The 25590-nt window shown below is 37.0% G+C and overlaps 1 protein-coding gene across 3 annotated transcripts in view; it reads right to left on the bottom strand.

The window, feature by feature from the left end:
* The window catches only part of Atf2 (activating transcription factor 2), a 76484-nt gene that overhangs the window by 44749 nt on the left and 6145 nt on the right, over positions 1–25590 (bottom strand). For all 3 annotated transcript variants that reach the window (XR_005877205.1, XM_040745607.1, XM_040745606.1), the window contains exons 2-4: positions 19173–19268; positions 11742–11817; positions 6082–6151 (exon numbers count right to left, since the gene is read on the bottom strand). Coding sequence is in view for 2 of the 3 variants with exons in the window: in XM_040745607.1 (XP_040601541.1) it covers positions 6082–6129 (48 nt within the window). In the remaining variant the exon portion in view is untranslated. The remainder of the gene's footprint in view (positions 1–6081; positions 6152–11741; positions 11818–19172; positions 19269–25590) is intronic.

Raw genomic sequence — 25590 nt, forward strand, 5'->3', positions numbered from 1 at the left:
AAAACTGGTTACTTTCCAAAACTGCTTCTCGGAGCAATGTATCTGCTGTTATGGTTTACAGCTCCAAAGTCCCTGAAAGATGTAAAGGCTTCTTCCCAGGGTGGGAGCATTGGGAATGGTGGAACCTGAGTTGTATGTGGGCCTTGGAGAGGTCCAGTAGCCATTTGAGGTATGACTCTGAAGGACACTGGGTGCCTCTTCATTTCTTGGACTGTGATTTGAGTAGTCACTTTTGCTTCTGCCTTCCTCCAATATATTACCATGTTACAGGCTCCAAGCAACAGGGTTAATTAATTGACTGTGGAGTAAAACCTCCAACATTCTGAGTTACCAGGGGAAAAGTCTTTGCTGCCAAGCCTGACAAACTTGAGTTCTATACTGGGACCCATACGGTAGAGAAATTGACTCCTATAAGTTGTCCTCTGACCTCCACATGTGCACCAAACCGCACAGGAGCCTACACACGGACACATATATTAAGGAATTAACTACCCAGCTCTCTTCTTTATTTAACATAGTACCAAATCCAAAAACTAAAAGTAAATCTGACTTATCAGAGAGCAAATCCAGCATGAATTGATGAAAACAGCACTTGCTTGTGGCTTTGCAGCCACCAGCACAGGCCAGAGCTGCACACAGGCTCCCACTGGAGTCACTGCCCTGCCTAGCTAGGTTTTCTTTTCTTTTTTCCCCAAGCTTCTGGGCAAATTTGGGATTTTTCTGTTGTAGCCTCTCTAAAACAGTCTCCAAGAAGCACCCAAACTCCAAAAGCACTTGGGCTCCAAACACCACAGGACTTACCCACCCTAGACTGGCTAGCACTGCCTTTAGGGAGCTTCCACCACAAGGGCTTTTTCTGCACAACCCCATGTGCATTTGTTAGAAAGCCAGTTACTGTTTCTCCTCTGGCCACCACTCTTAGCTAGTTAGCGGCTACACTCTAGCAGCTGCACTTGTCCTCAGCTAGGCTGCACACCACCTGTGTTCTCCAATCAAACGTGCTACACAGCATTAAGTTCCACCATCTTCCTTGGCAGATTTGGTCAGACAATTGGGAATTCTTTTTTTTTCCCCCCCTTTTTTGGTTTTTCAAGACAGGGTTTCTCTGTATTGTTTTGGAACCTGTCCTAGAATTCACTCTGAAGACCAGGCTGGCCTCGAACTCACAGAGATCTGCCTGCTTCTGCCTCCTGATTAAAAGAGGTAATTAATTAGTTAAAATAAAAAGAGAAAGAGGTTTTTTTCCCACATTAAAAATGGGTAACACTATTACAATGGAGGGATTTTAGTCTCTGTAGGATAATATGCTGGACAGTTTGAAAATGGAACAATTAAATAAGGGGATAACTAATTTAGATGGGACATGTAATGTTAATTATAAACATTATGTTTTATCATTTTTGTTTTATTACTAAAAAAGTTGGTTAATATGAGCACTAAGATACAAGTTTTAGAAAAACTTAACAAAACAGATCACAGAGATATTCAGACCCAAACAGAGGAATTTAATGGATAACCAATTTCAGTGTTGCATTATTAGGTTAGAGTAGAACAGCCTAACATTATCAAACAGCCAACTTTAATCTATCCAGTCACCTTATAGGAACAACTGCCAAATGATAGATATCCCCAAGGCTGTACAAAAGTTAAATGGACCCCTGTGGAAATACTAAATTTAAGAAGATTCAAAGAAGCAATAGTCTTATATGGCATGCAGATGCTAAACTCATGGTCAGTTTGTAATAGAATTATCCCAAGAGACTGGAGAGACTTAGTTAAAGCCGTTTTAGGGTCTGGTCCTCAATTACAGTGGAAGATGTGATAGAAGGATGAGACAAAAACCACTGAACAACAAAGTAGGACTTGAGATACGGAAATCTCCCAAGACTAACTTCTTGGAGAGGGAGATTATGCTGATATACAAAGGCAATCTCTATATGATGAGCACACCCTGGATTTATGCTATACAGCAGCTTTGAATGCTTGGGACAGAAATGGAGACGTTGAAAAGAAAATTGAGTCATTTACTAAAGTTATACAGAGCCCAAAGGAAGCCTTCACAGATTTCTTACAAAGACTGACTTCAGCAGTACATAGAATGATACCCAAATTCAGAAGCTAGACAAATGATTCAATCTCTGGCTTTTGAAAATGCTAATACACAATGCAAAGGGGTAATTCGATTGTTAAAGGAAAGACCAGCACCCTTGGAGGAATGGATCCGAGATACAATCTACACTGAATTTCACGACCATGATGAGAGGTGACTTCCAGAGGTTTGAAGAAAAATGGAAATGTCAAGTGTTTCAATTGTGACAATCAAGGTCACTTACACAAGGACTGTAGGCAGGGTGTTTTTAGAAACATGTTTTTTCGGGGCTGGAGAGATGGCTCAGCAGTTAAGAGCACTGGCTGCTCTCCCAGAGGACCTGGGTTCAATTCTCAGCACCCACATGGCAGCTCACATCAATGCATATAAAATAAATTTAAATTAATTACTTAAAAAAAGAAACATGTTTTTTCTAAGCATAATTCAAATAGAATGCCCCTGCCTTCCGGATTATGCAGGCACTGGACAAGTGAATGCAGGTCAACAAGGGGCAGTCAAGGTAAGCCTTTGTCAATGGGAAACACCTTGAGGGGCCTCTCCAAGACCCCCATGGCAAATGCAGTTCTGTCACTTCCTGTAACCATGGAGGTGTCTTCCCAGAGTAGTTAAAGAACTTAATGTCTATTGTAAGAAACTACATTGTTCTGGATAATAGAAAAGCTGTGGAAGAACAAAAAATTCAGGAGAAACCATAAAGCAAACTTCTATAAATGAACAAAGACCAAAATTAAAAATACAAATAAATGATATTGTCAATGAAGGCCTTGTAGACACAGGTACGAATGTAACAATAATTACACAAGAATATTGGCATCCAAATTGTCCTCTTCAGGAGGAGGTATCAATGGAAAGTTCTTCCACAGGGAACGTTAAACAGTGCTACCCTGTGACAATATTTTGTAAGTCAACCATTGGAAATAATATATAAGCACTTTCCTCAATCTACAGTTTACCATTATATGGATGACGTTTTACTGGCTAACTCAAATGTAGATGCTTTAGAAAGAATGCTTGAATAAGTAAAGAAAATTTTGCCTGTAGGGGATTACAAATTGCTCCTGAAAAAATACAGAGGAGATTCTATTAATGTTTAGGATATAAAATAGGACTACAGAAAATTGGACCACAAAAGATAGAAATTAGGAAAGATCAACTGTTGACTTTCAAAAATTGCTAGGCGATATTTCATAATCTAAAGCCTACTATTGGAATAGAAAAAAATGAATTGAGCAATTTGTTAAAAACCTTAATATAGTTACAAGGACTTAAACAGTCCAAGAGAATTATCAGCTGAATCTGAAAGAGAACTGGCTTTGGTGGAATTATATATATGATGCACAAATGGACTGTTTGGACCCAAATCTTGATTGCATTTTAGTTACTTTAGCCTTTAAACATTCTCCTACAGCAATATTAAAGGAACTTTTTAGCACATAAACAGAGCAAAAAATTAAAAACATATGTGGAAAATGTCTCTGAGTTGATTCTAAGAAGAAACCTGAGATTTTATGAATTAACAGAAACAGACCCAGCCAAAATTGTAGTACCTTTTACTCATGATGAAATTAACAAATTATGAGCAGAAAGCGAACCTTGGCCAAGAGCCTGCAGTAAGTTTTTGGAAGAGTTTAACAACAAATATCCCCAAAGCAAGACCATTCAATTTATAATGAGAAATAACTGGATCCTTCCTCACATTGTATGACAAACACTAATATCTGGAATCCTTACATTCTATACTGATGCAAATAAATCAGAAAAGGCAGGCTACAAATCAGAAAATTTAAGTAAAATGGAACTAAGTCCTTATAATTCTGTTCAAAAGTCAGAATTATATGCTATTTTCATGGTATTAATGGATTTTATGGAACCTCAACATAGTTATTGATTTGTAATATGCAGAAAGAGTTGTTTTTCATATTGAAACTGCTGAATTTATACTAGATGATACAGGCTGACTTTATCATTTATTCAGTTACAAGAAGTAATCAGGATCTAATTCCTTAAGAGTCTGCCAGACCCTCTTAGCACAAGGCAATGATGAAATTTATCAACTATTGATAGGAAGACTCAAAACTTCATTAAAAAAACATGTCAATAGCAAAGGTTTGAAAAGAAGATTTTTCTATCACTTGGCAGCAAGCCAAGAAAGTATAAGGAAATGTCTTACCTGTTCTTCATACAACCAAACTCCACTACCACGAAGGAACTCAAAGGAATGAAGCCTGACAGATGGATGTGTTCCATTTTGTAGAATTTGGAAAATTATAACTGATACCTATTTAGGATTGCAATGGGCAACTGCTTTAAGTTCTAAAAAAAAAAAAAAGGCTGATTCTGTAATCCTTTATTTGTTAGAAGTTATGGCCATCATGGGGACACCTGTACAAATCTAGACTGACAATGCTCCAGCATGTCTCTAGTAAAATTAAAGTTTTTTGTTCATTACAATATAAAGCATATTGCAGGTATACTACACAATCCTACGGGACAGGCAGTTATAGAAAAATCAAATCAAACTCTAAAGGATATGCTTAATAAACAGAAAGGGGTAATAAAGAGCCCTAGAAAAAGATTGCATAATCTAGACTAGACCTTTTTTGATGTATTTATTGCCTTCATATATTGTATATAGTTACTGTACCTATTGTAAACAGTTTCTCTTACATTAGTTATAATCTTTTATTTTAGAGAAAAAAGGGAAATGTAGTGATATACTGTTTATACTCTAGCAAAGTTTATCTGAAGATTAGAGGGCAGAACTAGACACTAGTTAACCATAGAGGTCTGAAGGTCTATACAGACAGACAGGAAGTGATATGGCTGGGCAGAGAGAGGACGTGATAGGGTGGGAGGAGACAGGAGCTCACTTTTTGGCTGGAAAGTTTAGTAGGTAAGGTGGCTGTGGTTTTGCTCCTTCATCTCTCTGGTCTCTCAGCATTTACCCCCTATATCTCACTCTGGACTTTTATTATTAAGACCTATTAGAACTCATGTTACAAGTATGTTCACTATTATAACTGGTTAACAGTTCTAGAAACATATATACATATCACAAATTACATCACCAGGTAAGGTGTTGCACCTCAGCAGGTAAAGGTGCTTACTTCCAAACCTGATGACCTGAGTTTGATCCCCACAAATCCATCAGGTATGAAAAGAGGGAACTGATTCCTACAGGATGTTCTCTGACGTCCACATGCCATATGTGGCATGTGTATGCCCACAAGTAAGCATTCATAAACTCACACAACACGCACACATGGACAAAATCAGTATTTGTAAAAACAAAAAAGTCAAAAGCATCAAACTGTGAACTATAAGTCAATTATATGTGAATTTAAAATATCTAAAAATAAATGAAAACTAATAGTGACTTAACTCTGTATGTAACTACTCTAAGTTTATTGCACATAAAAATCTATTCTTCTTTAAAGTCTGTAGTTAAAAGATTCGGATTATGGTAATAAGAATTAATAATCTAATGTCCATTAAAAATTAAAAAATCATCTCCTAAAAATGCTTCCACACATGCTTTGAATTAAAGATGTTAGACTTCAGAACATTAATAGATTAGTGATACTATGAGAGGTAGGTATCAGCTAGTTTTATAAAAGTTCAAATAAATAAAACAATTTCTAAATACAGTAATACATTTTTAGTTTCCAATTAGGTAGTTTAGCAATGATTTTCAATAAATATAGAACAAATAATATTCTTTGGAGTCTAGGGTTTCTGTCTATGGTTCTGATCTTTACTAAGACATAAATTCCTTCTACTATACCACACTGTCTTTTCTAGAACTAGGATAGATTATTAATGAAAGAATTTGTAAATGTTTTTCTGTTTTGCTTTTATCCTAATTCTAATCTTATAAAAGTCACTGTAGTAAAACCATAATGACAATATATTTCAGCAATGATTTAATGAAAAGAAACATACAAGATTATTGTAAGTAATGGATATATTACCTGGCCACACCCAGGGGCAGTGCATAGAAAAGGTTTGTCATCACTCATATTCCACAGGTCCTTGTACTATCTGTAACAAAGCACAGAAAGCAAAGTGTTTTATGGGATGTTTTTCAATAAAGAATAATTCCAAATATAAATCTCAAGAACTAATTTCCACCAAACTTGCTAAGTTTTTTTTGTAAAATAACACACTTCTCTGACATTAAACTATAAATGGACATGAAAGCATGGAAGTGAAAGGAATGGCCTAGCATGTCCACATTATTTCTGTGGAAAAGGCAAAGGTCTGGGAATATTCTTGGCTCCTTCACATGACCAAAGATAGGTTGTAACACCAAGTGTACTTTCTCAATGTACTTGTTTTTGCTTAAACGAAGTATAATCACCACATCATGTTTTGTTTGCTTTAATAATAAAAATGAGAGGTACTTGGCTTGCACTACTTGATCTCAAGCACCAGAGGTCGCCCTGGCTCCCCACATGAGTCTTGGAGGATCGTTAAATCTTCAGAGACTTAGCTTCACTGGCCACAGAACAAGTCTACAGTCTTCTCCCTTTCCTACATCACATGCAAAATCTGTGCTATAGAAAGGGATTAGAACATTGCCATCAGGCTCTTTTCTGCTCAACAGTGTAAAAGGCATTAAAAAGAATAAAGCTGCCGGGCGTTGGTGGCGCACGCCTTTAATCCCAGCACTTGGGAGGCAGAGGCAGGTGGATCTCTGTGAGTTCGAGGCCAGCCTGGTCTACAAAGTGAGTCCCAGGACAGCCTCCAAAGCCACAGAGAAACTCTGTCTCGAAAAACCAAAAAAAAAAAAAAAAGAATAAAGCCTTCCAAGGGTCAGACTGTAAAGTTGTAGAAGTCATGTAACAAGATCTCTATCTCATACTGAAATTCTTGCCAAGTATTTTTATCTGTTGACTAAATATGTCTTGTCTGAATGTCCTCCTAAAACATCAAGTAATTATAAACAGACTCTTAAATTCCTTTCTAATGTTATTTTTTCATGTGTGCAAAGTACTGTGGAAAACTCTCAAAGGGAAAAACATTAGAAAACTACATTTGACCTCTAAAGATCTCTTCTACCAGCAGAGGAGCTAAGATAGCACAATATGAGGGTCTTTTCAAGGACCTCTCACAGTCAGAAAAACTGAAGATGCTCAAGTTCTTAACATAAAATGGTATAACATTTGCATAGAGCACAAGTCCATCTTTAGTTAAATTAACTAAAAGACAGAGGGAATATATAAATTAATGAAATTAGAAATCAAAAGGGGACATCACAACAGACACCAAGGAATTTCAGGGAATCCAAAGTACATACTTAAAAATCTGCAGTTTGCCGGGCGGTGGCGGCCCACACCTTTAATCCCAGCATTCGGGAGGCAGAGGCAGGCAGATCTTTGAGTTCCAGGCTGGGCTGGACTGACAGCCTCCAAAACAATACAGAGAAACCCTGTCTCATAAAAACCAAAAAAAAAAAAAAAAAAAAAAAAAAATCTGCAGTTTACCAATCTGGAAAACCTAAAAGAAATAGATGCATTTCTTGATGTATGAGACCTGCCAAAGTTAAACCCAAGAATAAATACATAATTTAAACAAATCCATTATCCCTAGTGAAACAGAAACAATAATTCAAGTCTAATAACCAAAACAAGCAAAAAACCAAAATAAAAAAAAGCCCAGGGCCAGATGGATTCAGCATAGAATTTTACCAGATCTTCAAGGAATTAATGCTAACATTCTTCAAATTATTCCACAAAACAAACACTATTTTTTGTAAGGCTACTATTACATTAATACCAAAACCACACAAAGATTCCACACAAAAAAAACTACACACCTGTATCCCTTAGGAATATAGATACAAAAACTCTCAATAAAATACTTGTAAGCCATGGTGGGCAGTGGTGGGACACACCTTTAATCTCTGCATTAGGGAAGCAGAGACAGGTGGATCTCTTTGAGTTTGAGGCCAGCCTGGTCTACAGAGAGAGTATCAGGACAGGTTCCAAGGCTACACAGAGAAACCCTGTCTCCAAAAATCAAAAACAAACAATCCAAAACTGAAAATCCGAAAACAAAAACCCAAAAACCTTGCAAACCAACACATCAAAAGACTATCCACCATGATCAAGTTGGCTCCATTCCAGAGATGCAGGGATGTTTCAACATATTAATACAATGCATTATATAAACAGACTGAAAGACAAAAACTACATAATCATATCATTAAATGCAGAAAGGCCTTTGACAAACTCTAACATCACTTCATAAAAGTCCTGGAGAGACTACGTATACAAGGGATATACCTCAACATAATAAAGGAATTTAAAGCAAGCCCATAGCCAATATCAACCTAAACAGATTAAAACAGAAAGCATATATGCTAAAATCAGGAACAAGCCAAGGATGTCCACTCTTTCCATACCTACTCATTACAGTACTTAAGTCTTAGCTAGAGCATTGAGAGACTAAGGGAAATAAAAATAGGAAAAGAAGTCAAATTGTCTTTATTTGCAGATTATATAATTTTATATATATAAAAGACTCTAAAAACTCTCACCAGGAAAACTTACAGCTGATAAATACTTTCAGCAAAGTAATAGGGTACAAAAATAAAACAAGAATCAGTAGCTTTCTTTCACAAATGATGGACTAAGAAAGAAATCAGGGAAATGATACCTTGAATAGCCTCAAAAAAATAGAGTAAAATATCTTGGGATAACTCCAACCAAGCAAGTGAAGGACCTGTATAATAAAACTTAAAGAAACTGAAGATACTAGATGACGGAAAGATCTCCCAGGTCATAGATCAGTAGGGTTAATATTGTGATAATGGCCATCCTACCAAAAACAATCTACAGATTCAGTTCAATCCCCATAAAAACTCCAACAAAATTCTTCACAGAAGTTGAAAAATCTTCAAATCCTATGGGAACACAAAAGACCCAGAATAGCTCTATGAATCCTGAATAATAAAAGTGCTGGAGTTATCACAATCTCAGTTCAAGTTATAGTATGTGGTAGAATATTATTTTAAGGGTGTGACTTTTATTTATTTTGTATTTAACTTGGTGAAGCTGTGATTCTTTGCTCATCTAAAACACATGATGGTTCAATAAAGAGCTGAAGGGCCAATAGCAAGGCAAAAAGACAAGGCGCCTGTAAGAGCTGTTCAGTCAGCAGCACTAAATAGAACTAGGAACGAACTAGAAATGGCAAGCTAAGTTAAAAACTGCTCCCTGTCTCGAAAAACTGAAACAAACAAACAAACAACAGCCAAAAAATGTAAACTGCTTGTGGCAACGCAGGAACTGGCTTTTATAGCTGGAAAGGTTTAATGCTGCTGTCGGTCACGAACTTCCCACAAGGCTGTGGCTTTCATGACCTGACCCGAGAGTGGGCGGAGCCAACTGATACAGCTGCACACAGAGGACCCAGGTGCAGCTTAACAGTCTAAAGTTTGCTCCTGCCCTCAAAAAAGACTAGATATGCAGTAAAAGAGATCCAGACGGAAAAACCTCTAAACAGGCTCCAGTGTGTTTTACAATGTGCATAGGCTTAAGAAAGAAAAGAAAATGGGTATAGACAGTCATAGAAAGAAATAGATTAAAAGTAGTAAAGTCTTTAAAGAGACAGAATAAAAGAAAAAAGCCACGTAAAGATGGGAAATATATAGGGAGTTTGAATTCTGTATGCTAGTGTGTTCATTTTGAACTTTTTGATTGCTGAAAAGCAAAGGACAGTTGCTTAAGAGACTAGAAAAGGGGACTGTGGAAATAAAATAGCCTAGATACTTTGCCTTAATTTTTTAAAAAGTCAAAAATTGTGTTTGTTAAATGAAAAGAAAAATGCTTTGGAGAAGTGGTTTTACTTTTGTTTCCATAGGAAACAGGCTGTGGATGTGTTCCTGGTTGATCTGATCTGATCAAGGGAGAACATCTGAACTTGACAGGTGATATCTATCAACAAAGGTTGTAATTGGTCTTTCCAGGACTTGGTCATTATCTTAAATTTTCTCTCTAGAACCCCTAAAGATGCCTTCACCCACATTCCCAATAAATGGTGTGGGAGGCTTTTGGTTATTTTGTGGGTTATGGATGTTTGTTATAATTTTGGGGTATATAGGAAAAAACAATTATTAATCTCAGATATTTGCCTTGGAGTGGATTTTGATATATGGATACAAATTCAAAGTCAATGTGTAACAGCAAGTACTACTAACTGCTAAGCCATCTTTCTAGCCCTAAATTTTTAAAAGAACATAAAAGGTAATGTTGAGCAAGAAAAAGTTTGACAAAACAAAACAAAACTCCACAAGTGTATTTTGGTCCAAGTTTATAATTTACACTTCAGTATCAAGCAAAACCAAATCAGTTCATCTAAGAAATAAGAGAAAAATAATACAAGTACCTTCATCCAAACATGTGTTTTCCAGAAAAACCTTCTGAATCTGACATGGTTACATACCATCAAAGAAACATTTCCTTAAAAAACCCACTAAGTAGAGACAGAATTCAAAGAAAGCCAACCAGAACTACACAGTGAAACCTGTCTCAAAGCAACAACACAACCACACAAGCACAATATTGGGAGAAAGGTGATGGGATCTTTATACAACACACATCAACTGAACAGCAGAACTGAAATAAAATAATTGCAGAGGATGGAGAATTAGATGGAATTAGAGCTGAATCTAGTTAAAAAAAACAACACAGAACATATGAAACATACCTAACATTAGCAATAGCAAGCAATCAGCTCAAGCCAATAAATGGAAACATTTATTAAAATACCACCCAGTCTTTTCAACATGTAAAATTCACAGGGAAAGAGGAAAAGCTGAGGGAATGAAGATCTAACAGACATACTAGTCAATGATTTTGATCCTGATTCAAATACAACTATAAAAACTCATTTCTGCCCAGGTGGTGGTAGCACACTCCTTTAATCCCAGTATTTGGAAGGCAGAGACAGGTAGATCTCTGGGAGTTATAGGCCAGCTTGGTCTACAGAGCGAGTTCCAGGACAGGCTCCAAAGCTACAAAGAAATCCTGTCTTGAAAAAATAAAAACAAAAGGAAATAAAAAACACATTTCTGGGTCACGATTACTTTCCTACTTTGGAATTTCCACTTAAAGATTCAAATTAACCCTTTTAATAACTTAGAGCTTTCTTTTTAAAAGCAGGGCACTGATGTGATCTCATGACCCTAATACCTGGTAAACTGAACCAAGAAAGCCTGAGATATGTCATTTTTGCAACTGTTATTTGATATTTGAACACTTTCCTAACATATCACAAGAACTCATTTTCGAAGATATTAAAACCATAAAACATGTATTTGTACAATCTTTTTCATTGGTTTGCTTTTTTTAGACAAGGTATTGCTATGTAGCACAGGCCTTGATCTTGGGGTGGGTTCTGTCTTGTAATGAGATTAGAGACCTGTGCCACTACACCAGTTATTTTAATGATCTTTACTTGATAATTCAAAAACGAGTACCAACTAAAAAACATACTAATAACAAGTTTCAGATTTAGAGAAAAAGCATTGAAATATGTATCTAGTAGGTACAACTTATTAAAAATAAGTTTTTAATTATAATACAAAACATGGCTCAAAATATTAACTATTGTATCATGTACTTACCTGGCAGAATTCACATGTAACTTGAATTTCATTAAGTTAAACAGCTTATCATGTCCTCTGTTTCATGGCAAAGATACTGAAAAACAAAATGGTTTTACATTGTTACAAATTTCACTGAAGCACATCTTGAAATGCACTGATTTTGAAAATGAAAGCACTTGATCACTCTCAACACTATTTCATCAAAAAAACCCAAGAACATTTATAATAATAATTACAGAAATATGAAAATTTACATTGCATTAATTAGAGGTATTAATTCATCAAGCCAATGAAAGGTTTAAGAAAGGAAGAAGAATTTAATTTAGCCCTTAGGGCATGATTGGACAGCAGCCATTAAAACCGATGGGGGATGTCCTTCTGTATATATATTTCTCTTATTGATTGATGAATAAAGCACTGTTTGGCCAATAGAGGCAGGAAGATAGGCAGGACTAAGAGACGAACTCTGGGAGAGGTAGGCAGGGAGGTGTCGTGAAGAAGACGCCATGTAGCCGCCAAAGGAGAAACAGGTCTGGACATTCTCCAGTAAGCCAAGACCACATGGAAATACATAGAATAATAGAAATGGGTAAATAATTAAGACAGAGCTCACCAATAAGAATCCCTAGCCATCGGCCAACAGTTAATAAGTCTCTGTGTGCTTTTTTGGGGCTCAAGGGTGGCAGGACCTGGAGGATAAGAAAAAACTACAGCTACATAAACCAGAATTTTTTTCTTACATTTGAAGTCTAATAGGAAAAACTAAGCCTAAGCGCAGCTTGGTGGTACATGCCTAAAATCCCCACTTAAGAAAGGATGAAGCAGGGGATCATAGCAGCCTGGGTTACACAGGGATACCTAGTCACAAAACAACACACACACACACACACACACACACGCACACACGCACGCACGCACGCACGCACGCACGCACGCACGCACCTTTAAAATTTTTACTTAGAAAGTCATCAAAATCCATTTGCTCCTGAATATGAATGATCAATATAGTTTCTCCATAACTTTACAACGTACTAACAAGGTAAATGGCCCACTTAAAAAGAAATCTGCCAACTTTATTTGGTGTGCTTCTATATACAGTATATGTACTATGTGGTGTGTACTTGTTTATGTGTATGTAACACGTGCATGCAGATATACATGAATGCCAACAAAGGTACACTTTGCATGTCTTTCACTTTATTCTATCTTTTTTTGGGGGGTGGGGTTCCAGACAGGGTTTCTCTGTAGCTTTTGGAGCTTGTCCTGGAACTGGCTTTGTAGATCAGGCTGGCTTCAAACTCACAAAGACCCAACTGTCTCTGCCTCCTGAGTGCTGGGATTAAAGGCGTGCACTACCACTGCCCGGCCAGCTCACCTCTTTTAAAACAGGTTCTGTTGCTGAATTTGGAACTGAGCTTGGAACTCATTCTCTGGGCTAGACTGGCTGGTCACGAGCTTTAGGGAACCACCCCTCTCTGTGTGTGTCGAGTATTGTGCCCCTCCCCCTCAGGGAGGTGGGGGGCTTAGAGAAGTGTGCTCTTGCTTGTACTGGAGGTATTTTACTGACTGAGTCATCTCCCACATCCCAACTCTTCCTCTTATGTTTCTCTCCATCATGTGTTAAAGACAATAAACAGTATTCTCACCCCAAATGAATTAGTGGCGTAATGGGAAAACTATATTTTTCATAATTTTGTTTACTTATGTTCAATGTCTTGCTGAGAAAAAGTAGGTAATTCCCATGCAGAAATGCACAACTGGCTATAGAGGCAAGTCTTGGGACAAAACTACTATAATTTAGGAGATGGGGAGAAGAAACTATCTTCCTTACCCCAGGTACAATAGATCATTTCTCTATCTAGTCACCTCCAACTGTACAATGCTGCCTATGAAGGGGAGCACACTAGGATAACCCAAAGAAAATCTCATCATGCTTCTGTCACTACTAACAAACTGTCAGCTCAGGCAGGGCAAGGCAGTTATCTGCATGTTAGCTACCTAAGGCAACACATCACTCAGTTAAATGCATGAAACATTTAAATTTTAACTATATATAGACAAATTGATAGTTCTAAAGATGCTTCTTAAGAAGCCGACCTTTGGTACCTCCAAGTGTTAATTTTCCTCCAAAACAAGTTCCTTGCCTACACAGCCACTTTCCTAGCCAACTGACACAAATATAACCACGCTCTTATCATTATTATGTAATACCCAGTGGAGATAGCTATCAATACTAACACTTCGAGCATCTACTGATAGAAATCCTAACAATTCCTCTAAGAGATTCTAGGTGTTATCTCTCTGATAATCTAACTAAATCTCAAACTTTTAAATTTGGGCTCAGCATGTTTTCACAGAAGTTTGAAGATGTCTTTATATAACAGAAGCTGCCAAGGGCACTTATAAATGGCTTGTGAAGTACATGACTTGAAGTTAAAAAAAATATGAAGAATCTAAAATACTCTAATCTCACTCCTAAGAAATTGTAAATAGCTGCATTCTAGTGTTTCAGTACTGGTGAGGACACAAATGCTTGGTACTGGTGGTATAGGTTAGAGATTAACCACACCAAGTAACAGAGAACTGAAATAAGTTTAAGGACCTTAAGTGTTACTCAAGTGTTGTTATATGAGGGAGGAAGACATCAATCCTACAGATCCTACATCAGAGAATGAATACACAGTTCTCAGAGACAAGCTTTAACTCAATTACTCAAATATACTTTTGAGAGCAAAATAAAAAACAAGCTCAATGACTTGTTTACCATAAGCACTCAAATGGAAGTCACTGATTTTTTTTTTCTTAAAACAAAAGCAAGATGTAGTAGAGATGGCTTGATGATAAAGTGGTTTACGCCAGGCTTCTGATCCCTCCTTTTTGTTACAGAGGCTCTAATACTCCAGATCAGTAATAACTTAAGAGACTTTACATAAATTTATAACTACTGAAAATATATACCAAAGTAACTTCAAATTAAGAAATTTTATACACCCTGGGTAGTAACTCCATATTAATCATTCATTAATTTTTCCACTGATAAACTTTTTAAGTTAGTCTATATGTAAAAACATGAAGCATCACTTTATTCCCATTTGACTGATATATAAATTGGTTTAGAACTGGCTATTGTGGTTTATGCAGGAAGAATATCTTGACTTTGATGTCAGCTTGGGCCACACAGTGAGTTCTAGATCAATCAGGACAACAGTGTAAGACTTGTTTTCAAAACAATATCAAAACAAAACCATTCAAAAATTGTGGTATGGATTTGAGTAAGGTCTCATAATCGTACTGCAGATTGAGAGCTATGGTATATTAACCAATCTTATCAATAAATTGTTGAAGTGTACTCATTTGTGAGCATAAAGTAAATTGATGATTATAGCTAAATTTACCCACAAATGTAAGCTAAAATTAAAGTATCTTACCAGATTGTGAAAACCTAAATAACTCCTTAAAGAATAAAAAAATTGAGAAATTAGGTATCCTGCATATGCCAATATTATATCATTCAAAAATAGTAAAACAAATACTTCATGTCTTAATTGACATTCTGAAGATCATGTGTTCCTTCTGAAAATACAAAATTGTACCTGTTGAACTTAGTAAAACATTTAAATACAAAAAAGGAGTGGGGAGTAGGAGGTCAGGTGTCACCTAGAGTATGACCATTCAGAGACAACTGCTGTTAATAGCCCATAGCACCACATATGTCAATCTTGTAAATGTGGACATCTATAATTTAAAAAATCATATAAAGTTTTATAGCTTTAAAGCACATTTATCTAAATTCTACCATAGTACTCAATAGTAACACCACTAATATTAAATGGTCGTTTATTTTCAAGACGGTACCTCATTATGTACCTCTGGCTGGCCTGAAACTCGGTCTGCAGACCATGCTGGCCTCAAACTTTGAACAATTTTCACATTTCTGCCTTTCACATCCTGGAATTATAGGCAGGTACTACAGTGAGTATCTTAGATATCATTTTCAATGGCTGTAAAATTTGAGTCCAAAATTCTCTCTCTCTTGACTATAGATGATTATGGTATGTGTGTGTATGTGCACACACATGAATTGATAAGAATTAAACCCAGGGACCTGTACTTGCTAGGCATGTGCTCTACAACTAAGTTACACTTGTAGCCATAGGCTTTTACTTATTACATGGATTTCTGACCATGTGTTCCTGATTTGGTAGGTTTTTTAAATTTATTTTAAACTCAATTTATCTGATGGTGTTTCGGTTCCTGAAGTACCTAGCAAACTCTGGAGGGGGCATGGGAAGACTACCAAAGGCCTGAGTTGAGCCTTCTCAAAGAAAAAGACAAGCTAGTTAGCTATGATATCACACAGAGAAGATAACATATTAAGTCACAATAAAACAGATGCCTGAGTGGGCAAAGCACCTGTAAACAAGAAGATTTAAGTTTGAATCCATGGAACACTGTAAAGCCCAGCAAGATGGTATCCACCGGTAACACGGTGATCCAAAACAAGGGCCAACAACTGAGGTAGTAATCTGACCTTCAAATGCAAGTTGTGGCATATGTGTGTTCACGCTTATGAACATGTGTGCCCATGTGCACACACACACCACACACACACACGGTAATAACAATTTTAAATGGCAGGGAAAGGAGAAGAAATAGTCAAAGAATATGCAACAGAGATCACATGTGGTCCTCAAAAACACCATAAGTGCACCTTTAAAGAAAGTTTACAGTTGAAAGGTGGTGGTGCACACCTTTAATCCCAGCACTCGGGAGGCAGAAACAGGTAGATCTCTGTGAGTTTGAGGCCAGTCTGGTCTCCAGATTGAGTTTCAGGATAGCCAGAGCTGTCCTACATAGAAAGGGGGCGGGGGAGAGAGAGAGAGAGGGAGGGAGGGAGGGAGGGAGGGAGGGAGGAAGGAAGGAAGGAAGGAAGGAAGGAAGGAAGGAAGGAAGGAAGGAAGGAAGGAAGGAAAGAAGTTTATTCAACCTTGCTGTAAAAAATTGTCACACACAGAGTTGCTTTTTGAAACAATGGCTGGTCTGGAATTTACTACATAAAACAGGCTGGCCTTGAAGTTCAGAGATCTGCTTGCCTGTGCCTCCTGAGTACTGAGATTAGAAAAAAAACACAATGTCTGATTCACTTTTTTTTTTTTCCTTTTTCTTTGAGACAGGGTCCCATGTAGCTGTCCTGAAATGCCTGATCCTCCTGCTTCCCAAGTGCCAGCATTACAGGAGTGTACCACAATACCTTGCTTAAATTTTTTACAAAGTAGTTTTTATTATTTTTAATAAATTCACATATTGGGTGTGGCATGGACGGGCAGGTGTCCTCAGAGGTCAGAGACAGTGGGTCCTCTTAAAGCTAGAGTTACAAGTAGTTGTGAGCCAGCTGATATAGGTGCTAGGGACTGAACTCTCAACCTTTGGAAGAATAGCAAGTGCTCTGAACCACTAAGTCATATCTTTAGCCCGAAATTGATTTTTTTAAATTTATCAAAATCACTAATAAAAATGTAAACAATGGCTAAGAGAAAGTAACACTACATCTAAAAAAAAAAAAAAAGACCAAGATACTGCTAAATTCAAGAATGAATGATAACCTAAACTCAAGCAGTGCTAGCCAAAATGAGAAGAAAGGACCAGTTACGAGGGAGAATCCTCTTAGAATACTTGTTTCTGGATCCCTACAGCCTGATGCCTGCCTTCCACCCCAGCCTATGCTTTCTTTAGTCTGCCCCTAGTTATGCAGGGTTTTAATTAGCTCCCTTCCTCATCCTATAACACCAGGAAGGCTCACACATTCATACCTTTTCAGTTGATACCAATCACTGATCTCCCTCGTTTACTCCCCCCCCATCCTGAAATTCAGATCTTATTTGCTTCAGTATGCAGTCAATGAAGACTGTTTCATAGGTACAAGTGTTAACTATGCTAGACTCCAGAGTACAATGATTTAGACACAGCCCCTCTTCCTCAGGGAAATAAATCTAATGGAGAATACTTATAGTCAGATCATTAATTTCCACATCAAGTAACTCAAAATGCCAAGTAAGTGCGTAAAAACAATTATCAGTGTTATCTCCTTCTTCTTCATACTATATTTAAAATGATTTTTTGTTTTGTTTTTCCAGACAGTTTCTCTGTGTAGTCCTGAAACTCACTATTTAGACCAGGGCTGGCCTTGAACTTAAAGAGATCCTCCTGCCTCGTCTCCTGAGTGCTGGGATTAAAGGAGTGCACCATCATCACCTGGCTGGTTTACTTTTAAAATAAATGTAGTTTTCAGTTTCTCCTTAATTTGGGGAGGGAGGGGAGAGGTCAAAATTAAGAGAAACTGTCTATTTATGCTATTTCTCTGATTTGAGCCCCAAGACTCAATAAGACACATATATATCAATTTATGCATGAGTACATATCAGACAATTTTTTTATCATTAGTTCACCATCTCTGGAGAAATTCTGCAAACTAGATTGCCTTTAATAAACTGTTATTGTCCTTCCATTTTTAGGAACTACATAAACAGTAAATAATTTGCACATAAATATCACCATACTTCATTCCTCTAACATCCTTGTGGCTGGCATGTACAAGTTCAAAAAGGCATGAGGGACAAACTATGTAACTTCAACTTGATGTTTCTGGTTTGGCTGGCAACATTCATGGCAATAAATTTCCACAAGCAAATAAGTTTACATGGCTACAAAATAGGTAAACCTTTTGCCTCAAATGATTCTGTAACCCACAAAACACTTTGTAGATTAACTTCTGTTACCACAATTAAAATTCTTTAGGTGAATTAGAACTTTTATTTTTTGATTCTTTGCCAAAAATCTAAGTTTAAGAACTTTTGGATTAAGGGAAATGAAAGAAATTAAGTCTTCAGTGTGTTTTCACATGCTAATACACATCCCATCTCCAAAAGGCCATTTCTAAATTTACTAACCCTCCAGATTTCCTCCCCTAGCCCCTACACTGAACATTATCAATATACGATACTAATGTCAGAGGACTGAACAGAAACAGCTGTAATTGTCATTAATATTTAGAGACCACCATTTTAATTCAAAGTTTTACTTTAGAGCAGAGATGACAAAGTCTGTGAAGTGTTTTCTGTACAAACCTGAAGAGATCTCCCAGAAAAAAGGAAAGAAGAAAAACAGAAAAAAAAAAAAAAAAAAAAAAGGCTAGCACTGGAAAGGTGGAGATAGGAGAAACCCTAGAGCTACTGCTTACTGGCCAGTCATTCTAGCTGAATTAGTGAGTCCCAGGTTCAGTGAAAGACCTTGTCTCAAAAACTAGGTTGGAAACATATAGGAAGATTCTTGACATTGACCTCTGGCCTCAACATGTGCATATATGCATGTACACACACACACACACACACACACACACACACACACACACACACACACACACGAGAGCAGGAGATACTCAAGTTCCCTTACCTTTGTAGTTGGCAGGCCATGAGCTTTATTTTGTTGACAGGAATCCCTCAGCTCTCGCTAAGCAAGCAGTACTTCCCAAGTTGCCATCTAGTATCTCTAGAGAAAAGGAGAGAAGCAGGAGGATATACTTGTTACCCTGTTTAACATACATTTTATATTGGAAATTTGCCTACTATTTATCTTAGTATATAAAATTCAAGTTTCTTCCAAAATCTCAAATGCTTCAGAAAGATGGTCACCATAGGGTGTGTACCATTACTTTGGGAATGAGCCCCCATTATCAAGTCATGTAAGAATTTGGGAAATCTCTTTTCATGTAAGATTAGAAAAAAGAGCAACAGTTTCCTTTAGGATTAGTGAATGTCCCTTAATATGTTTAATATCTTAAAGTGGAAAGTCGGAAACCAGCAAGTGTCTCATTTCAAAGCTTGCAAAAAATAATTCTGTTTTAAATACAAACTGTTCCTTATGGAGAAAGGACTCAAAGGAGATATTTAGCAACATAAATGCAAAATAAGGCTATAAATGGGACAGCAATTCAAAGGACAGTTTTGTGGATGGTTTGTATGAGTTTACTCTCTGAAAGTACAATTCATTCTTTTCTTTGCTCTTACAATGTCATTCTGGTACTCATGACTGTCCCTTCTTCCTTCACCTGCAGACTAGCCTTACCTATTGCTCTGTGTGATGAAAAAATGCTCAAATATATCAGGCAGAGATTCATTCCTGCAAACTATTTTTTTTTTCAGAGAAATGTTCATTTTACAAGCATAGTTTTTAAGGCAGGCCTAGCTGCACACAGATGCTTATGTTCTTATTTCAGCATTGTTCACAAAAGATCTGGAACTAACATTCTGAAACATATCAAGGATATTACCCCCTTCAAGCAAGGTTAAACTAACCAGCCACACCTGTCTTGCACAGCTTGACTTACTCATAATCATCTAGACTTTGGTAAACACTTTTAAAAGCTTGGAAGGCACAGATGTAAGGAATCTCTCCTTCACTAGTATCATCCTACCCACTTTCTGTACATTTGAACATAATTAACCTGGGGGTAGAGGTAAGTGTCTCCACACAAAGGTACCAGGACTACCAACAGGAAATACTCTATGGAGAGTCAAACACTACCAGAACACAGCCTAAAGAGGAACCAATCTTTTCTTAGTCACAAACTCAAGAGTCTAATATATCCCAGAGAAGTCCTAGGTGGTACATAGTAAGATTGTGTGTAAGCAAGATTGGGGCAAACTTACAAAGTCACAACCTTAAGGACTCTGTATTATTGATGTCACATAAAAGTTTCCCAAAGGATACTTGGTTTCTAAGTCTTATCCCTTTCCCTGAGTTCTCTATACTCCTCACTTATGCCAAATCTTATTTGGACATACTGCCCTGGCTTTGTAGTTTAAAATATGGTTAATTTTTAAAAAGACTGCCCTAAGCCTCTATTAATAAATGTATAAATCTTCTTTTCCTATACTGTATTTCTGCTAAGCATGGTCTTATCAATTGTATCTAGTCCTGTGTTCAATAATGTTCTGAATTCTCCATATGCTCTGTAGTTGACAACAAAAACAATTTTCATTTAGTGACTACGCTTCCTCTGTTGAAACAGAATCTAAAAAATACACTGTCCTGAGACGGAGTTCCATGAGAATGAAGACAAAAAGAAATAAATATGAAAAAATAATCAATAAAATATTCCTAAACACTAGTATATACTGGATAAAAATTAAATTATGTTGAAAGAATGAAAAGGAAACAAGAGTTTAGTGAAAAGGAAAAATGAAAAATTCAACTACTAAACTTAGCTTGATTTCAAAACCAGTTACAGTACTAAGTATGTTATCAGATACTTCTTAAGAGTGTCAACCATATCATGCAGAAATTATATTTTTCAGTGATTTTAATTACATTTAGAAAAATATTTTAAGGAGCCAATTTGTAATAGAATGGTCCCCCAAAATGTCCATGCTCCATGGGGCTGGAGAGATGGCTCAGCAGTTAAAAGTACTGGCTACTCTTCAAGAAGACCCAGGTTCAATTCCCAATACCCATATGGCAGCTCACAACTGTCTGTAACTCCAGCTCCAGGGGGTTTCAATACCCTCACACAGACATGCATGCAGGTAAAACACACATAAAATTAAAAAAATAAAATAAAATAAAGCAGACAAGCTTTAACAATAAAAAAAATATATGTTAAAAAAGTCTATGCTCCAATTCCTGGAATGTGTGAGTGGTTATATTAAAGGAAAAGGGAACTCCAAAGGTACTCAAGAGATTACAGATACCAAAACCCAGAATATCCTGTTATCTATTCAGGTGTGCTCAACCTAGAGACTTTTTTCCATCTTGAGTAAGAGATTTAGCCAGAAAAGGAAGTTAGATGGGCTAGAAATAGAGGACTTGGATCCATCACTCCCAGAGATGGCCATGGGAAAGCATTTCATCCTCACCGAGCCATCAAAGAGCAGCCCTGGGCAGGTGGGAAGCAAGGGAAAAGGGAGAGCCATTCTACAACTACAAAGCCAACAACTTGATTAATCTTGCAATGGATTCTTCCCCCAGAGACTCCAAACTGCACATAACATTGTCAATACATTGGTTCTGGCTTTAGGACCCCAAGCACACAATGATATCTGGTCACTTGTAACAACATGGATAGAACCAGAGATTCCTAAGTTTATGTTAAGTGAAATAAGTACTTAACAATGTACAAACAACAAAATATACATTTACAAAACCTAACACCCCCCCACCAGAGCAAATGCAGGAGAGCTCAAGCGCGCACACACATATGCACGCGCACGCACACACATGCACACGCACACAGGGTAGGGAGGGGTGTAAATGCAATGGTGATAACCCATCTGCAAAAAAGTAGGAAGGTGAGGAAAAGCTGATCACTGGGTTCCAGGTCACACATGGATAGAAGCAAGATGCTCTTACAGATAATGATTATGTACTATTGCTCTATAAAAGCTAGATTTTGAATGTTTCACCATGTAGAAATGAAAGATGACTGGGAAGAGATTTTTAACCTGTTTTAAAATGTGACATAATCTATACATATATTGAAACATCACAGAGAACTTTATTATTAAACAGACTTTTCATGTTTTTATGATTTAAAGTGGGGGGATCCCAGAAGGCCCAGATGAGTCAATCTAGATTTCCTGACCTACAAAAATAATTTTGTACTGTCTTTAGGTGCTAAACATATGGTAATTTATAAGTCAGTAATGGAAAACCTTTATAGTGAGCAAAAATGTTAGGGTGCCAGGAGGGATGCATTTGTGCTCTGTCACAAGGTCATTCAAGGGCAGTAGAACCCTATATATAGACAGGGAGTTTTCTGTGGCACAATTCCTTGTAGCCTCACAAGTACCAACCACAAAATCCAAGATGATCTTAGAACTACCCTGGTAATAGCAATATGTTCACAACAAACCTAAATCCATGATTCTGAAAACCTAAAGCCATAACCTAAAAACAGTTTATTACCTATTCAATGTTAAAATCTCTCTGAGTTCCTTTATATACTATGATTTCACTACAAACCTTCACATGTACTTGATGAATACCAAAAAGAATTAAGGAAATAATGTGCAAAATACAGACTAAGGCATAATCTCAAACAGTGTTAAGTTTATGTAAATTATGATGCATTTGACTTTGACTTTAAATGCATATTTTCCTAATACTAATACTAAATCATACTTCATACTAATACTAATCACTTAATACTACATAATACTTAATATTAAATCATACTTTATTTTTATGGCTAGAAACTCAACACTACACATTTAATGCCAAAATCTTCTGTGAGAGTTAAACTGATTTTCAGTCTGTGGATTTGATATCATCCTTCAATGAGGGAAGCAGTAGTTTTAAATTTTTTCTCTACTCACAACATACAACAGATGTTTTTCAGGCATATTACCAATAGAATAATATAACTTGGATCTCAAAGTTGATGAAATTCATAAATTATGCAGTGAATGGGTAAGTAAATAGAAAAATAAGTGCAAAAATCACAAAAATAGTCTTTAATTTAAAAAAAAAGTAATATCAGACACAATGTCTTTAGTTCTGACCATCAGGAGGCAGAGAAAGGAAGATCTCTGGGAAGGCAAAACCAAACTGGCCCAAATAGTGAATTCCAGGCTAGTCAGAGGTACAGATCTCAAAATAAGCAAACAAACAAACAAACAACAACAAAACCTAAAACAAATAAATTACTTTTAGCTTTGTTTGCTTTTGTTTTTCGGGACAGTTTCTCTGTACAGTCCTGGCAATCCTGGAACTTGCTCTGTAGACCAAGCTGACTTTGAACTCAAGGAACTACTTGCCTCTGCCTCCTGAATGCTGGTGTTAAAGGCATACACCACCCACCTGGCAAATTAGTTTACTTTCAAAGTTAAATTTTATTTTAAGTTATTCCCAGACTGATGCCTGGGTTAAATAGGCAAGCTGATATTTCCTAGAACTCATACACTAAAAGCAACAAATACAAAAAGTAGTAGATGAAGTTTCACTAATAACATGGTTTTAGACTTGGTAATGAAGTAAATTATATGATATGTTTACAATATTAATTTTGCTCACAACACGTGAATAAAATATACTTACTGCCTTCCCCTCGATAAAATTTTAGTTTTTAATATAAAATGTTTGGGGGCCAGGCATGGTGGTATAACCCTTTAATCTCAGCGCTTGGGAGGAAGGGAAAGATCTCTCTAGTAAGTTCTAGGCTCTTTTTTGTTTTTGGAGGTAAAATCTCATATGACCTAGGCTGGCCTGGAACTTGCTATGTAGCCAAGAATAACCTTAAACATTAGCTCTTCCTGCCTCTACTTTCCCACTACTAAGATTACACACCTGTGCTACAATGTCTGGTTTATGAAGATCAAACCTAGGCCTTTATGTATGAGAACTAGAAATTCACACTTCAAAAATTATGATTTGGGAGCTGGGAAGATAGCTCAGTGGGTAAAGTATTTGCTGTACAAGCATACAGACCTGAGTTCAAATCCCCAACACTCATGTAAAAAGCGAGGAGTAGCACACTCATCTATGACCCTAGTACGAGAGGTAGAGACAGGTGGATCCTGGGTTCTCACTAGACAATTATCCTATTGAAAAGAGTGAATTCCAAGTTCAGAGAGATACCTTGTGCCAAAAAATAAGGTAAAGAAAAAGTGAGGAAAATACCAATATGCACCTATGCACACACATGTGCACACACATATAAACACACCAAAGAGAAAAGAAAAAGAAATTAGAATTATTCAGGAGCTAGAGAAATGGCTGTCAGCATAGTAATCAACACATAAGCATGAAGATCTCCAGTACCCACACACAAGCTAGGCCAAGGAGAGATGTGAGTTTGTAACCATGGTGGTGCTGCTGCGGGAGAGAAGTCAGGTAGATCTCTAGAGCTCATTGCCAGCTAGGCTTGCTGAATGCATGAGCTCCAGGTTCAGTGAGAGACTTCACTTCAGAACTGAATGTGGATAACTAAATGAGTAAAGGGACAACCTGAGTTTGAATGTTGGAACCCATGCAAAGGTGGACAAAGAGAACAGATTCCATAGAATTGTCCTCAGATCTCTACACCCATGGCATGGCATGCAAGCCCACAAACACATATCAAGCACATACACATAATAACAACAACAACAACAACAACAACAACAAAAACTTTAGCCGGGTGGTGATGATGCGCGCCTTTAATCCCAGCATTCAGGAGGCAGAGGCAGGCTGATCTCTGTGAGCGAGGCCAGTCTAGTCTAAAAAGTAAGTTCCAGGACAGCCAAGAACACACAGAGAAACCCTGTCTCACCTCCCCCCCACCAAGAAAAACCCCAAAGAAATAAATACTTAAAAAAAAAAAGTAGAGACTAATCCAGGCAAACACTCAAAATTTTGGCAGGCCTCCACACATGTGAATGCACAACCATACAGATATGCACACACCTTTATGGATGTGCAGGTACACCACACACACACACACACACACACACACACACACTAAAACATTACTACAGTAAGAACTCACTAATAACAACTTTTCATTACAAAAAGGAAAATTACAGGTTACATATAATCCCTATTACAATAGCAATAAATTCACTTCTTTCTCTCCTCCAAGTACACTGAAATTCAAGAAACTGAAAGGAAAATCCCCTGCCCAATATCCATATTTACCATTTAAAACATACCTGACAAATGAAAAAAAGACATCAGCAACTTACAACATGGTAACTGAGAACTGATGTTATAACTATGTTATAGCTGAATTTTTGGTTAAAAACTTCAAAAGAACAAATATTAGAAATGTGTCTTTGCTTGTTTTTGGTTTTCCAAGACACGGTTTCTCTGTGTAGCTCTGGCTGTCCTGGAACTC

The sequence above is a fragment of the Mesocricetus auratus genome, unplaced genomic scaffold (genome assembly GCF_017639785.1).
Source record: "Mesocricetus auratus isolate SY011 unplaced genomic scaffold, BCM_Maur_2.0 Super-Scaffold_100004, whole genome shotgun sequence".
NCBI classification, from domain to species: Eukaryota; Metazoa; Chordata; class Mammalia; order Rodentia; family Cricetidae; genus Mesocricetus; species Mesocricetus auratus.